We start from the raw sequence: 17,176 nt of genomic DNA, 5'->3' as shown, positions 1-17,176 counted from the left end.
CTTACAGAAAGCCTGAGATCAATTCTCAGCACACAAGTCTAGCAGCTCACAGCTGCCTATACTCCAGCCCCAGGCGACCTGATGCCTTCTGCCCTCCACGGGCACCTGCATTTATACACATATCATTCCCACCCTCCACATACAAATAATTTTTAAAATAAAATAAATGTTTTTAAGGAAATAGGTACTTCTACCCCTGATTTAAACATCCCACAATGTGTGCATACATTAAATGATCACATGACATCTCACAACCACATATAATTCTTATGATTTTTGTACAGTTAAATTTTAATTAAAAAGGAAAATTCAGTGGGGGGAGGAGGAATGCAGAGAAGAGAAAATTAAACATGCTGCTTGAGACCAGCCAAATGTTCCTGCTGTCACATCGTCCCTAGCCCAGGTCAACACAACCTGTACGCTTAAGTCTTTCTGCCAGGTGCCTGTGGGGAACGTAGTCATTTCAGTTTTTTGGGTTTTTTTTGTTTTGTTTTGTTTTGTTTTTTGTTTTTTTGTTTTTTTGCAAAAGAGTCTCACTATTTAGCACATGCTGGACTTGAACTTGTGATCCTCCTGCCTCAGTAAGTGCTGGGATCATAGACTTGATCTGCCATGCCCAGTGGCGATTTGGGCTTTGATTAAAGTCCTCCTGAATGTTTGGATGACCTACATCCTCTACGCTTATTCAGGCTTCAAAGTTGAACAGTCCTTCCCAAATAGACATGAAGGGCTACAAACGTGACTGGTCTCAGTGGCGTCTGCTTGCAGCTCTCTATCCTCAGACTGTATGAGACTCTTGCGCATCTAGAAAGCACAATTCCTTCACGAAGAGAAGCTAAACACACAAATTACACGCTTGTTAGTACACAGTACACACGTACCACTTTTACACTTTTCTTCATTTCCGGTGAGGCTGGAGAATTAGTAATTACATGGTCATTTGGAAGGCATTTTCAAAACCAAAACGGGAGGTGAAGCTGAAGGTCTCAGTACGGTAAGCCAGACTCATTCACTCAGCAATGTCTCCTCCTCCCCCATCCAGAATCCTCTGGGGACTGATCTCCTGGTGGCAGGGATGGTACCTGAGCAGGATCAGCTCCAGTGGAAGGAGTGTTGAGAGACTCCTGTTCCAGAAGGGGTCCCTGAGCCAATTACCAAGAAAGGTATCCCAAGGAGGTTAGAAAAGATCCAAGCCAGCAGCTCCAACTGGAGCCAACGCTCAGAGGACTGGGCCAAGAGAGTCCTAGGCCGGGAGCCCTCAGTAGAATGAAAAGTGGCTTGGTTTGTTGACATAGAGTATGTGAGAGGAGGGTGGCGAGGTACCAGGCTCTCCACAGGTCAGCTGAAGGCTGATGTGCTCGATTTGGATCTAATCCTGATGGGAATGGGGAAATCTTCACAATAAGTCTATTTCTTTTTGTTCTTTTGAAAATAGAGGCTCATGGAGCCCAGACTGGCCCCGAACTCATTATGTAGCAGACGCTCACTTGAATGGCTGCTCCTCCTGCTTTTACCCTACTGGGAGCTGGAATCACAGGTGCACGCTACCAGGCCAGGTTCACGTAGTGCTGGAGATGGAAGTCGGGCCTTTGTACATGCCAGACACCACCAGCTGAGCTGCCCAGAGCTCTCTGTTCTTTTCTAACAGTATCATGCACATCACCTCCTCTAACAGCCACCTGATCACTTCATGTTGGCCCCTCTGCTGCCCTCCTCTCAGCCTGTCTCTTTCTAATAAATCATTATTTCATCTTGCAACTGTTTTGTGCACTGGCCTCAGCGTCTTCTCTCTCTAGAATGTGGGCAGTGAGGTGAGGGACCTGGTCCACTTAGCTCGTCATTGTGTCCTTCCTACTTAATGTAGTGGTGCGTAAACCCAGTCGATATGCTGATGAAAACACACACAAAAACACACATACACACAGGTGAGGACACACATATACATGTGCATACAAATGCACACATACACTCATGCACATGCACATATACGTGCACGCACACACATATGCACACATACACACAGGTGAGGACACACATGCACTCAAATACACACACACACACATACACACACATACACACACATACACACACACACAAACACACACACACACATGTGCACATACTAGGGAAAGTCCTGGCTTCCAGAAGCTTGCGGTCTACCACTGCCATCTGGATCTCACTGAACACATAAACTACTTTGACCCACTCCTGCTACTGAACTAGAATACTTGAGTCTGACTCGCCTATAATAAACTAAATATAGCTCAGGGGGGGTCAGTTGGCCCTATGATAACTACCCCACTCCTTGATGGACACCAATCAGTTTCTGTTAACACAGTCCTTGTGGCCTTATCACCTCTGCTTAGGTTATACCTCCAAACATTGTGACATTGGGGATGACATTTCCAGTACATGTGGGTGGTCACATACAAGCCTATGACAATCTAGTCAGTTCCATAGCTAGGCTTCACTAAGGGAGTATTCAAGAAAGCCCCCACCTCAGCAGGTCCTCTTCCTGTGTTTGCTTGCAGTGACAGCCCACACAGTGAGCCGGGGACCATTGATGAAGTTGACCATGACAATGGCACGGAGCCTCACACCAGTGATGAAGGTGAGTAGCACGGAAGATCTAGGCCAAAAACTTCACAGGGCCCTGAGCCAGCCACAGGGCCAACCTCACAGCCGCTCAGCTCTCCAAACAGCACAGTGTTCCCTTCAGCATGGAGGGGGACCCAGGAAAACCTTCATACATGCCTCAGGTCCCAACACAGGCTCACACAGATCCTGGTGGGCACTGTGCATTTACTACATACCATTCCTGGCCTGTATCATCCTCTTTATGTCCTGCTTGGGTCCCAAGGATCTGCTCTGCACCAGGCCTTTGCTGGGACCTAGGATGTAGTGAAAAATGAGGTGAGTCTCTCAGAAGACATCAACAGACCGGAAGCAGCTTAAGAACAGACTGACAATGTGAGATTAAAGGGTCATCTCCAATGCAGGGGCACCTGCGAATTACCTCAATAGTGAGGACTGTGGAGAGAAACAGAAGTGTGTGTGTAGAGAGAAGGAGGAAGGGGCCCATCCACCCGATTCCTCTACTTCTGCCAGACAAGGGACAGATTCATGCTGGTTTCTATGGAAACCAGGCCACACAGAAGCACAGTCTGAGTGAAGTGGGCTCAGGCCTCCTTACCCACTAGATAGAGTGGGCAGAGGCTAGGACAGAACTTCACAGGGGCTTCTCATGCTTCCACAGGGCCAGTCCCCACCACCCCTGGGTTCTCCAAGCAGCACAGCTGCCCTTCAGTGCCTGAGAGTGGTACTTAGAAATCACTAGAACCTTTGTTCACCTGGAAAAGAAGCAGGATGATATTCTGTCTAGAGAGCTGTTGCCCATTTTAAATTTGTCTTTTCAGTATTGAGTTGGAACAGCTCTTTACATATTCTAAATATAAGTTCCTTACCTCAAGTATGATTTCTGAATGTTTTCTTTCATTATGAGACTTGATTTTTGCTTTACAAATGGTGTTCTTTGAAGCACAAAAGGTTTTTAATTTTGATGAAGTCCAATTCATCCAGCTTTTATTTTGTTTCTTGTAGTTTTGACTATATTCAGGAAGACCCTTGTCTTGCCTTCTTTCTTGCAAGGTGTCTTAATTACTTTAAATTACTGTAATAAGACCCCATGACCAAGGTAATTTATAGAAGAAAGAGTTTATTTGGGGCTTACAGTGTCAGAGGGTTAGAGTCCAAAGCCCATCCCCCAGTGACACACCTTCTCCAACAAGGCCATACCAAATCCTTCCCAAACATTTCAACTAACTAGGAACTAAATATTCAAACAGACAAGCCCATAGAGGCTGTTTTCATCCAAACCACCACACAGAGAAAACAGCCAGTATTTTACCACAAGAGAAAATATTAGCTGTCAGGGTAATTGTTTTCTTTTTTGATGAGTGTCTGTGTGTGAATGCATTTTCATGCATATGTGTACTTGTGTCTGGCACACACACGAAGACATGAAGAGGGTTGTTGTGTGTCTTCTGTGATCACTATTTCTCTGAGGCAGAATCCCTGATCCTGGGTTAACATATTTTCACTTGGACTGGAAGCCAGTAAGCTTCAGCAACGCTTCTGTCTCCATCCCTCCGGGAACTGAGGTCACAGGTATGTGCCAGATGCCTGGCTTGTCTCCTGGATACGGGGATCTGAGCTCCGGACCTCATGATTGTGCAGCAAAAGCCCTTAGTGGCTGAGCCGTCTCTCCCAGCCAGCAGTAAGGTTTTCAGAGGTGCATCTGTCAAGTCAAGGAAGTTCCCTCTGTTCCTGTTTTGTGGGATGTTTTGTTAGGAGAAGGTGTTGGGTTTTGCCAAATGCTTTTCTTTATCCATTGCAATGATTATGTCATCCGTGCTTTTTATTTATGGGTAAGACAGGATATATTTATTGGCTTTTTAGATGCTAAACAATTTTACATTCCTGGGATACCATGGAGCATGACCCCTTTAATAAGCCCCTGCGCCCAGTTTGCTAATATTTTGTAGAGAAAATTTTCACCCATATTCTATGTGCTATCAGCCTGTCGTCTCCTGGTGATGTAGTCCAGGTTTTGTGTTAGATAATACTTGCCTCGTGAAATGCATTGCCAAGTGTTCCCCCCACACACAACCTCTTGGGCTTTCTGGAAGACTCTGTGAATAATTATTATTGTTTAAATGTTCAGTATAGTTCAACAATGAAGCCAAATGGGGCTGGGCCCTTCTCTCTCATGCTTTGATGGGTGGTGCCTTCTCCTGGAGGCTCATTCGGGTTTCCCGTTTCTTTTCATAAGATGTGTCCTTGACATGTGCACATGTCCATGTCTGATGGGCAGGCACACGCATGACATGGCATGCATGAAGTCGGATGCCATCCTTCTCCTCTGTTTTGTTGAGACAGGGTTTCTCTGGTTTCTGTTGCTGCATGCGATAGGCTAGCTGGCCTGGGAGCTTCTAGAAGATTCTCTTGTCTTCCACCCCACCTCACCGTGGCAGGAGTGCTGGAACACAGATGTGCACCACTGTGTACAGTTTTTCCCCCTACGTGTTTTAATGAATGAGGAGAGAACTGAGGTCATCTTACCAGCTTGATATTCTGTTTGGTTTTTTTTTTTAAATATTTGTTTACTGGGGGAGGGGTGCCCCTGTCGTGGCTTGTACTTGTGGGGTTGGAGGACAACGTGCAGGATTTGGTTCTTTCCTTCCACCACGTAAGACTCAGTCATCAAACTCACATTTTGGGTTTGGCAACAAGCTGCCTTTCCCATTGGCCCCAGATATCCTACTTCTCAAAACCGCTTCAGTAGTCTGCTTTTTTTTTTTTTTTTTTTTTGAAATAGGCTCATTTTATTCCACTTTCTAGTGTGTTGATGGATAGTTGTTGGTAATATTTCTTTAGGATACCTCTTTTCCCTTCAGAGTAATAACATTAACATTCCTCTTTCATTTCTGATCTTACATATGGCTAGTGTGATTTTTTTTTCATTCTTATTTTCTTAGTTTATTTAGCCAGAGATTTGTTAATTTCATTGCTCATTTTCAAAACAGCAGCTTGGACTTCGCCTAGCTTCCTAGTCTCTGTCTCATTTAATTCTACTCTAGTAGGATTCCATCTTTTTCTGCTTGTTTCTGCTTAGTTTATACTTCAAATGTCTTTAAAAAAATTTTTTTTTAGATCTTAAATTCAATTTTCACATTTTGCCTGCATGTATGCCTATGTACCATGTGCATGCAGTGCCCTTGGAGGCCAGAAGAGAGTGCTAGATCCTCTGGAACTGGAGCTAACATGTAGGTGCTAGGACTCAATCCCAGGTCCTCTGGAGGGGCAGCCTGCTTTTAATCCCCCCCCCCCCAGCCATCTCTCCATCCCTGCAGTTCTTGTTTTTTTAAGGTGAAGGTGGAGGTTATTGATTTAGGATTTCTCTTAGCACAGCCATTTGCAGCTCTAAATTTCACCGAGGCAGGGCGTTAGCTGCATCCATGAGCTTGAATGTACTCTGCCCTCATTTTCATTCACCGTTTGTTTGAAAGTCTAAGAGCCACTGAAAGGCTGAGTGTGTGGCTCAGTGACAGAGTTCCTGCCTAGTGTGTGGGAGGCTCTGGGTTCCATCCCCAGCATGACAAAGGAAAAAAGAACGAGAGAAGGAAAAGAGAGTCACGGAAAGTATTGTGGGTGGGTGAACAGAGATAGGAATCTAGTGCTGTAGGCAGGGTGGGTAATGTGTGTAATGTGGACCAGGGAGAAAAGAGAGCCCATGGGAAAGTGGAGATAGAGTACATACTGGTGTGCAGAAGGAACAGAAATCTCTACACACACACACACACACACACACACACACACACACACACACACACGATACAGGGTCTCATGTAGCTCAGACTAGCCTTAAATTCTTGTTATCCTACCCCCACCTCCCAAATGCTTGGATTATAGGTGTGCATTACCACTGTTGACCAAACTGGCTTCAGTAATTATGCAACAGAAAACAAGGACCTGGCCTGCCAGCTTCCTGTAGACATTTTAGATTTGTTTATTTACTTTTTTTTTAGATAGCTCATCATTATGTAACCCAGACTGGTCACAAACTCACAGTCTTCCTGCCCTGGGCTCCAGAATGCTGAGGTTGCAGGTCGGTGCCACCGAGCCTGGTCCTCAGTGGACATTCTGAGAAACTGCATGGCTTGCCTAAGATCAAGGAGTCTGAGCCTGGTGCGCTGGGGGTCCTTGAGCCCCAGCCCACGTGTTCATCAAGCCCGCCGCCCATGACTCCTCACTGAAGCCAAGGCGGCATGAGTCAGTCACCAGCCACCCCCAAGACCTCACAGATACTCTTTCTCTTGATTTTCTTCTAGAAGTGGAGCAGATCGAGGCCATCGCCAAGTTTGACTATGTGGGGCGGTCTCCTCGTGAACTATCCTTCAAAAAAGGGGCCTCACTACTCCTGTACCACCGTGCCTCAGAGGACTGGTGGGAGGGCCGCCACAACGGTGTAGATGGGCTCATCCCTCATCAGTACATAGTTGTACAGGACATGTGAGTGAGAACTGGGGCCTTCTGTGAAGAATGAGGGAATAGATTAGTGATGTCTGGAATGGGCAGTGGACAGGGAACACTGGAAATTTGTCCTTCCAGATTCAATATGTTTGATAATCTCTAAGAATTTTTTTCTAACTTCCTTTAAGTGGAAATCCACAGAAGAAATATGCATGTTGCTCATCCTTCAGATGATACAGAGGGAGTATTAGGTCTGGGGTCACCATCCATATCCATGAGCCACATCTAGGTTATATCACCCACCACGGTCATTAGCATCCCATAGTCTTCTCGTATCCCTCCCTTATCCTGAGCTTTTCCTGTAGCCAGTGATCAGCTCGCCAACCCTTAGTCCTTTACTCCAGATGTGACCTTCAAAGAGGGTGGAGAAAAAGAAATGTTCCTGGTCTCCTTTAGCCAGATTCCATTTTTAACGATTTAAGGAGTTAAAAAGCCACACATCCTAAGAATCCAGCACCGCCCAGGAAGTTCAAGAAATCAACACACTTTGCGTGGGGTTCTCTCATTCCCTTCCAGCATGGACAGTCTTAGCAGAGCTGGCCTGTCCTGGAAGCAGCTAAGGAGCTAAGCTCCACAGGGAATCCTAAGCCTATGATGTGATGCAGGAGAGAAAATTCTCGGAGTGTGCCAAGGCCAAGGCCAAGCAAGCGAGAAAGGGGATGCTGTAATAGCGGTGATGCTGTAATAGCGGGCCGACTGGCAGCCCTGGAGTCCACAGACCTCTGACAGCAAGGACAAGTCACTGGAAGGAGAAGGTTATAGAGGGAAACTGGCAGGGCACCCCTAAAAGCATGGGCCACCTCACAAGAATCCTGCACTGCAGATAGGGAGATAAGGGACTGAGGTGGCCCTTCCTCCCTTGCTTGGCTCTGAACCACCTTGCATGGAGCAATAGGAAACTCAGCATACAGCACCCTATGCTGGGAGACTCAGCACTCAGTACCCCACACCCAGCTTGCAGACTCCAACTCCCATTTCTTCAACCTGTCTCCGTCATTGAAAGGGTCTAAGGGAACAAGCTAGGAAAAGGGAAAGAAACAGAGCTATAGGGGTAGAATACAAGGGAGCCACGTGCTAGCGAGCCTGGCTATGCGAGCATTGCGGTGGGTGTGCGTGGAGGGAAGGTGCTCACCCTGGGCTGCTGGTATAGCCATAGGTGTGTGCAGGCAGCTGTGGGGGAGTTCTGGACATTCCAGGCCTTCCTCAGAGCGTGGGAACCACCTCCAACTCATGTCTCTCTCCTCCCCAGGGACGATGCCTTCTCCGATAGCCTGAGCCAAAAGGCTGACAGCGAGGCCAGCAGTGGGCCACTGCTGGATGACAAGGCCTCCTCCAAGAATGACCTCCAGTCCCCCACAGAGCACATCTCTGATTACGGCTTTGGGGGGGTGATGGGCCGGTAGGAAACATGGGTTCATTTTTGTCTCACCAGTACCCGTTTGCTTGCTTGTGTCTGATTGGGAGAAGCAAGAGGGCAGGGAGGGGAGGAGGAGGCTATTACAGCACCTTGATCCTACAAGCCACAACCCTGGGAACAGCTGGGTGGGTTGGCTGGAAGGACCCAAAGATTCTAGGTGTGAGCCACATAGCTTTGAGGTGGAGGGGAGGGGCATTGAAGAAGGCAGAGGAAGACATATGCTGGGATCATAGAACTTTTGTATTTTAAATAATAAGCATAGGCCAGCCTGACCACGTAGTAAAACTGTCTTGAAAATTTAATAGAATAGTGCTGAGAGAGAGAGACAGAGAGACAGAGAGACAGAGAGAGACAGAGCTATAAGACTGTCTTGAAATTTTAATATAATAGTAATGAGAGAGGCAGACGGGCACATGCACACGTGTGCACACACACACACACACAGACACAGAGACAGAGAGAAAGACAGAGAGAGACAGACAGAGAGAGACAGAGACAGAGCTATAAGACTGCATTGAAAATTTAATGTAATAGTACTGAGAGAGGCAGACGTGCACGTGCGCACGCGCGCGCGCGCGCGCGCNCACACACACACACACANANAGAGAGAGAGAGAGAGAGAGAGAGAGAGAGAGAGAGAGAGAGAGAGAGAAGTTGGCGAGTGCTTTTCCTCTCTTCTCCAACAGCTCCCGGATCCTTCCAGTTTTCTGCTGGAGATGATTTGTTATACAACATTTTTAAAAATCTAAAACTCCTACAGTCCCCCATCCCTGAAGCACACCACTTAAACAGAGAGCTCACACCTCCTTTTGTGCCAGTGAAAGTTGATACCCGACTCCGCCTACCTGTTTGGTGGGAGCAGATTTGCCAGTTTCTTCACAGAGGCTGGGCTGCGTCACATGACCCTTCTGCCAGCCAGGCTCTGTGCAAGTCCTCCTGGGAACAGAGAGAAAGCTAACAGCCTGTCACTCTACCACACCCCCAACCCCCCGGTCCTCTTGGAATGTCAAGTCTGTGGTCCCCACCCCCCACCCCCACCCCCGCTGCAGAAGGGTCATGTGATCAACCCAGTCTTTCCAGAGATTGGAAGCCACCCGTGTCAGCATACAATGGGAGCATACGCAAGAATTTATTTTAGTTGAGGTCCTGATGGCTCTTGTTAGAGCTAAATCTATTCAGTTTGGCTTTGGACACTGCAGGATGATAGAATCCACAGAGAAGTCAAAGACTGGGGTCCACTGATGAGAACGGCATGGTCCCCTGCTCCTAGGAGGACCATACCATCTCTTGCCTCTCTCCCCTCTTCCCTCGCTCATCTTTCTTCCTTTCTTCCTCAAAAGCCTCTTCCTCCCCTAGCGCCTATGCTTTGGTCCTTTTGGGGCACCCCCAGGCTTGCTTAGCTTTGCTGGGGGCAGAGGGTTTGAATTGCCACCAGTCTCATGGAACTCGGTCCATTCCCAGCATCCCATTCTTCCCTACCCTCATCCCCATCCAGCCTTTCCTCCCCTTGTGAAGGCCTCTGTATCTTGGAGGATTTCCACAGGGCAGAGCCATCTTTAAGTTACTTTTTAACCCACTCAGATGTGGGCAGGTGAGAGATGATAGTTCATCGATGTAGCTGATTCGCAGCATGGACTTGGGAGAATACAGGAAAGCTGTGGCAGACATGGGTCAAAGGCTTGTGCCCTCCCACCCAACACTCCCACAAGCAACTCATACCCTTTTATACCAGTAGAGCACTGGAGGTGGACAAGGTACCCATAGACCAGAAGCATAGTTTACAGTGACGTATTCACTCTTCAACGACTTGTTTCCCAAGATCTAGGAAAGCCGTATGGACAGCCCTGCTCTAGGGAGGTTGGTGGGTGACAACGGTGAACAGGTCCCCTCCAGTGCTTACTGTGGCCTTTTGGTACAGTCAAGCCTCAGTGTTTCAATCCAGCTAGAAACTGTAAGGCTCCAGACTATGTATGACCAGAGCTGGCCACAGCACTTCCAGTTTGAAATCTTCCTGCCCCATCTGACCTTAGAATGTACCTGACCTTAGGGTCTACAGTACTGTCATGGCCAGCCTGGCTCCCACTCTCCACATTCCTTCCTGGGCCAGGTTACTCCTCCCCTTTAAGGGAGGTGTCACAGGTCTGAGTCCACCCTTTATCGCGAAAGTGTCCATTCTGGCTGAATGAGGCTTCCCTGTGCTAGTTCCTCTAGATTCCCGGGTAGCTGTAGCATGGGGGTTGGCTGGTGCATTCTGAGACTGGCGAGGGTTGACTTCTGCCCCATACTTCCTGCCCCTGGCTCCTTTGCAGAGTGCGACTACGGTCCGACGGAGCAGCCATCCCCAGGCGCCGAAGTGGGGGCGACACACACAGCCCACCCCGGGGCTTGGGTCCCAGCATAGACACGCCACCCCGAGCTGCTGCCTGCCCCAGCAGCCCCCACAAAATCCCCCTCAGCCGGGGACGGATCGAGAGCCCTGAGAAGAGAAGGATGGCGACCTTCGGGAGCGCTGGCAGCATCAACTACCCTGACAAGAAGGCGCTGACTGAAGGGCTCTCCATGAGGTCGACTTGCGGCTCCACGCGACACAGCAGCCTAGGGGACCACAAGTCCCTGGAGGCTGAGGCCCTGGCAGAAGTAAGGGCCCCACAGAAGACACTTAGGCCAGTGAGACACCCAGTGGGACAGAGGGTGGGAAGTGCTGAGTGGGGACTACAGTGGCCTTGGTGGGACTTGAAACTGAGTCAGACAAGACAGTGAGTAGGCTTCTTTTCCATGCCACTAGCTATGGCCCTTGGAAAGACTGGAAGACCCCACCCCCCACCCCCTCAGTGTCCAGGCTGGAGAGAGGGTAGCTGGATTATGGGGCTGAGGCAGTGGCTGCCCTCTCCTGGAGATGCAATGATTGAGTCCGTGTATCCATGCATGTATCTACCCATGTATACATGCACGCATCCATCCTTTGTTCAATACTCTATTGATTTCTTGATGAATCTTGGGCCTCTGTTGGGTGACATCCATCACCTACAATGAAGTACAAGTGGAGACCTGATGTACTTTGGCCCTACCCACGTGAGCTTAGAGTTAAAGAGAACTGCCAACCCGAAATGGCAGCTAGGCTGGGGGTCTTTAATAAGTGGAGGGAGGGGTTACATCATGTTTTGAGAGCCTACAGTTTAGAAGTAATGCACTGGGAGGATATGACCCGAGACCCAAGAGATGGGCAGGACTAAAGAGCAGAAGCAGAATGGAAGAATATCTCGGGCTCTTCCAGAGTACTTCCTGTTCGTTTTTGTTTGTTTTTGTTTTTTGTTTGTTTTTTTCCCCCACTGGCCAGATGAACAGCACCATACATCATTTACCAGTTCACATCACTGGTATTATCTAGTTTGGATGTTGCATTCCCACAAGTCTCCATTGTTATTTCCCTAGCTGTAATTTTGGGCAGCGGTCCATTACACACCTCTCTCGATGTTGCCTCTCACTTAAGGGATAACAGGGCCTAGGAGACCCTGCAGCCTGGGGGGGGGGGGAACCTCTTGTGCTGATGGCCTTTGAATATCATTCAGAAGGGGTTGAGGTGAGCCTGTGAGCGTCTGAGCATGTCCTTACAAGAGTCCAGGGAAGATCCTCAGAGAATCCCCTGACTGGAAGCAATGCACCACCAGCTAGAACTCCACACGTGGCCTCTACCTCATGTACTGATGCCTACTTCCAGAGAGTGCTTGGGGTCAGTACCTTAGCATGGGCCCTGCAAAGGAGACAGCCAACTTGACCTTCTATCCTTGAAGGCTAATCTCTTGAGAACCATCACCCTAGCACCTAGAATCTTCTAAAGACTCTTCCAGTCACAATGGGGCAGAGGCTTCCTAAAGCTGGCTCGAGGCCCTTTACGTGGACACTCAAATGCAGCCTGGGGCACTGTGCCTAACACATCACAGACTGCTATGAGATACCAGTGGAGTGAGAAGCGTATTCTGCAGTTAGCATCATTTGTGCTGTGGTACTCTTAAGTAGAAAAGCGCATTGACAAGACATTTTAGAGCTTTGCAATAGTTTGTTGTACACTGTGGATCTCCAGCAAGAACAGAGTGTGCCCCATCGCCAGACTTCTTTAGTTTTATTTGGGGAGCAAGAAATACACTCTGAAATCCTATGCATCTTGTCAGTGTGCACGCCCACTCTAACTGGGTAGTGCTTTTCACCGGTGGAAGTGAAACTGAAGCTCACGGGAAACTGTGGACACAGTCGAGAAGATGCTGGCCAGCTACCCACTTGTTCAACTTCATCTCTGAGTCAAAGGGGAGGTGGTATGGAGAACCTCAAATAGTAGATGGGCTCACCCTAGATTCTCTGGTCTCCAAATGCCCTGAGCAATGTAGAATTAAAGTTCAGGTAACGAGACTGCTATGGAAATGTGCAACACTGTCATCTGAAGTGGGGAGGAAGTGACAAATGAGGGCCTTCCCCACGGTGTCCCTCAGTCCCCAGTGCCTCTCTGCAGCTTCACCTGGCAGACTTACGCATTCCTCATCAGACTAATGCAAGGCTGCAGCCTAAACCCTTCAGCCCACCTTTCTCTGAGCTTTCTGTCTTTCCCGTTCACACTCTACCGGGGATGGGGAGATGAGAAATTTAGTTATTGACACTTTTATCTTTCAGCTCCCGTTACATTAGAGCAAACAGAGGGGATTGTGGGAACAATAGGAGACTAAGTCCCAGATCAGTGGTGGAGGCTGGGGTGTCCCTGCACAACAGACAGGGAGAAGAGCCCTGCCTGCGGAGTCACTTAAACTGAGCCTCTGGATAAAGAAACTCCCAAAGACTCCTTAACACCGCCAGCACGGCATGCAAAGAGTTGATCATAAAGGGGAGGCACAGAACTGGTTTCAGTCACTAGCAGGATATAGAGAGCAAATGGGGTAGACTGGCACAGTGAGGTGAGCAAGAGGCTGCTTGGGGAAACTTTGGAGTCTGACAGCAAGGAGGATGCCTGCAGATCCAGAGAGGAGAGCATGGAGAACTCTGGTGGATAGAGGTCTCGTCAGTACCTCCAGGCTCCAGTTCCCTCTGTCTCCCCAGAGCCGTGCATTTCTTCCAGGGCTGGCCTCAGACTGCTTAAGAGCAAGTGTCCCTTAGCAGCCAGCATTGTTCAGATTGCACGGGGCACCTGCAAGTGGAGGTTTTAAGACAGGTCCCTTGTGCCCTCCGTGGGTTCTGGGTCAAATCAGCCTGGATACAGCGGCAGCCCCATTAAAAGCCCCCTGAACAAGGACGTGAACTCTGAGGAGTTGGATGACCACTGTCTGGCAGTTGGCAGAGTTTCCTCCTGCTCATCCTCTCATTGCATCTTCCCAGCAAGTGTGGGCTTTCAACAGATGGACAGGCTGCAGTTGCGAGTGGCTGGTGTCTGCCCAGCTTGCTCAGTTTCTAGTCAGTGCTGCCTTCAGCCCTAGCCCTGCCCTGGATTGGTAGACAAGGAGCTCACTCAGGTGTGCCACACCTCTGACTCCTGAGGTACTCTTTTAAATGAGGCTGCAGAGACAATGATGTGCCATTTACATTTTCCCCATATGAGCCTTTTAGATCATAATCCTGTGAGGAAAGTCTTCCTGTCATTCTAGGATGCACGGTGTATGTTCTGTAGAGAGTCATTCTCCTTTGGGCAAGGATTTTTTTTTTTTTTCAAACTTTTAAAACTGGCATACAGTTATATAATTATGTAGGGTAGAGTATGAATTCTCTCGATATCCATATGTGTTAAAATGTAAGACTTTATTTTTTTCCATTTGATTTCATGTGTGGGTGTTTTGCCTGCATGGATGTCTGTAGACCACATGTGCACAGTGCCCACAGAGTCAGGTGAGGGTGACAGATCCCAGGAACTGGAGGCACAGTACATTGTAAGCCACTGTGTGGGTGCTGGGAATTGAACCTGGGATCTTTGGGATAGTAGCCAGTTTCCTTAACCACTAAGCCATCCTTCTACCTCTAAGACGGAAGGACTCTTAGCAAAACAAAACAACAACAACAACAATAACAATAACACAATGGCTAGGGCAGAGACCCTGGAGCCAAACTGCCTGGGTTCTGACTTACATTGTCTTGTTATTTAGCTGTATGGCCCTGGCCAAGGGACTTGACTCGACTGAGCTTCAGTTTCCTTATGCGTGTAACAGTTGTCCCTACCTTATCGATAAGTTATTCAAAGCTTTGGATAAGTGTTCAGCATTAGGTATCATTGCAGCAGGGACTGTTATTATTGTTTCTGAGTGCTTACTATGTGCCAGGTGCCATGCAAGGTCCCGATCATTTTATACACCCATTAACTCTCTGAAGTAGGGATTCTAATTGTCTGCAATTTGCCAGTGAGAATTCTCAGGCTCAGAGAGGTCAACTGCAGCCCCATAGCAATGCGGTAGTAGAGTCAGGTTTTTGACTGGATGTCATCTGCCTGCCATAGCCTGGTCTGCCTTTATGAAGGTGACTTCCTATTCGGGGGCAGGCGCAGGGAATGCTCACGCTGATTCCCTGAGTTGGTTACAAGACGCCCTTGGGGTCTGATCTCCCTCTGGGCCATAGGGCTTCCAGAAAGCATCCTCTGGAAGGTCTTGACCTGGCTAGCAATTCTGAAGACACCGTGCTGACCAGAGCCCTCTCTGCCCCTCAGGACATCGAGAAGACCATGAGCACCGCTCTGCATGAGTTGCGGGAACTTGAGAGACAGAACACGGTCAAGCAGGCACCAGATGTGGTGCTGGACACCCTGGAGCCCCTGAAGAATCCAGCAGGCCCCATCAGCTCAGAGCCCGCCAGCCCCCTGCACACCATTGTCATCCGAGACCCTGATGCTGCTATGCGCCGAAGCAGCAGCTCCTCTACCGAGATGATGACCACCTTCAAGCCGGCCCTGTCAGCTCGCCTGGCTGGTGCCCAGCTGCGTCCGCCCCCAATGCGTCCGGTCAGACCCGTGGTCCAACACCGATCCAGCAGCAGCAGCAGCTCTGGTGTGGGCAGCCCGGCAGTGACGCCTACGGAGAAGATGTTCCCTAATAGCTCCTCGGACAAGTCTGGCACCATGTGACCTGCAGGACCGGTGACACTGCCGTGGCCCACTGCAGCACACCAAGGCCTAGGGTGGCCTCAGTGGCTTCCACTAGCTTCCCAGGGATCTCCCGGCCTTGGAGGGCAGATCCTGCAAGGTCGGCCTGGGAGGGTGTATGTCTGTGGAGAGCAGAGGCCCAGGCGTTAGCTGCAACTCCCACTCAGCCATGTGAATGCCACAGACCTCTTGTGGGCAAACAGACATGCCAAGGAATGCTGGAGCAAGATCAGTCCCAAGGACAGTGTTTCCTAAGATTGAGGCAGATGCTTACCAGCTTCTCTTATTGTCACTGGAAAATTATTCTCCCGATATTCTCTACATACGTATATATGTGTGTGTATATAAATAGATGCATATATACGCATATGTGTACGTATGTGTCTGTAGGTGTGTGTATATATATATTTATGCATCTATATACATATACTAGAGAGCTGGACATACACACATGCTAACTGTATATAGACGCTCCTTTTTTTTTTCTTTTTATGAAACTTAGATTTACCTCAGACCCATGCCACCAAACATCTCCCACTCTTACTCGGTGGGATTTGCAGGGACTTCTCTGGGAGAACTTAGAGGCCCCACAGTAACTGCGAATGAAGCAATATACCACTAACCTGCAGAGACACAAAACCAGAAACAGTCTCCAGCTGTCTCCAGAAGTCGTGGCCTTCCAGAACAGTCTGCCCCTCAAGGAAGGGTGGGGCAGGCAGTACCCCCAAGCAGGCTGCCCCTAAAGGTGGGGAACCCTTCATAGAAAACCCTTCACCCACCCACCCCTAGAGACCCTGCCCTGTCACCCGGAGGCCAAAGGTCAACTGTACCCCCAAAAGGCACAGGGGAAGTTGGTGTGAAGACCCTTGAGTTTGTATGCTGAATCAAGATGGTGAGATGCTGTGGTTGGGGGAAAAGAACAGGAGGAAACAAACAAAACCCAAAACAGTAGTTATGGAGTAGCTCAAACCCTACACGCGCTGTAGGGATAAATCTGTGCTGACCATACACGTTTTACTTCTCTCATCTTCAAAATATTTAATGGTTTTTTTTTTCCTCCTCGTTCTACTGATTATGCTTTGTCAGATTTGGAACTAAATGGGCAAGGAGGGGTTCGGTCACACCATGTCTGTTTGAGAGCAGTCCACACTGCTCCCCACTGGAGCTTCCAGTGCCCAGTCATCCCTTGGCCTCCATCCTAGGAGGACTGTGCTAGGAAGCCCCGTAGCCTGGGATCCTATGAAATCGGCAGTGCTCCCCACCCTCCCTCCCCCTCCTCTTCTTCCATTCCTTCTAAAGCAGTTAACGTAGACAAACATGGTGGTAGAAACAAGGTACGTGATTCTGTAGTGTCACAGCAGTCTTCTGCATGGCTCTTGTTTGATTCCGTTTTACCTGCTTTTTTTGTTGTCTCCATTTTCCAGATACTTCCAGAATTGTTGGATAATGCGCCACAGGCGAATCTAATCCTAGTGGGACCATTTCTACTCTCCCTCTGCATGCCAAGCCAACCGAAGATCTTTTCTTCCTCCTCCTCCTCCTCCTCCTCCTCCTCCTCCTCCTCC

The 17,176-nt window shown here is 48.8% G+C and overlaps 1 protein-coding gene and 1 pseudogene across 4 annotated transcripts in view; both read left to right on the top strand.

Annotated features, from left to right (window-relative positions):
• Srgap3 (SLIT-ROBO Rho GTPase activating protein 3) overlaps positions 1-17,142 on the top strand; it is a 222,170-nt gene extending 205,028 nt beyond the window's left edge. For 2 of the 4 annotated variants that reach the window (XM_021189294.2, XM_021189288.2), the window contains exons 18-22: positions 2,532-2,611; positions 6,891-7,071; positions 8,342-8,491; positions 10,819-11,146; positions 15,180-17,142. In XM_021189294.2, the coding sequence (XP_021044953.1) occupies positions 2,532-2,611; positions 6,891-7,071; positions 8,342-8,491; positions 10,819-11,146; positions 15,180-15,593 (1,153 nt within the window). In that variant the 3' untranslated portion in view covers positions 15,594-17,142. The remainder of the gene's footprint in view (positions 1-2,531; positions 2,612-6,890; positions 7,072-8,341; positions 8,492-10,818; positions 11,147-15,179) is intronic. The other 2 variants (XM_029535698.1, XM_029535699.1) reach the window with 2 other exon arrangements.
• LOC110316889 overlaps positions 16,214-17,176 on the top strand; it is a 3,536-nt pseudogene continuing 2,573 nt past the window's right edge.

This window comes from Mus pahari, chromosome 2 (genome assembly GCF_900095145.1).
Source record: "Mus pahari chromosome 2, PAHARI_EIJ_v1.1, whole genome shotgun sequence".
Classification (NCBI taxonomy): Eukaryota; Metazoa; Chordata; class Mammalia; order Rodentia; family Muridae; genus Mus; species Mus pahari.
Note: the sequence above shows the minus strand (reverse complement) of the source record. Positions and strands in the feature narration are given on the sequence as shown.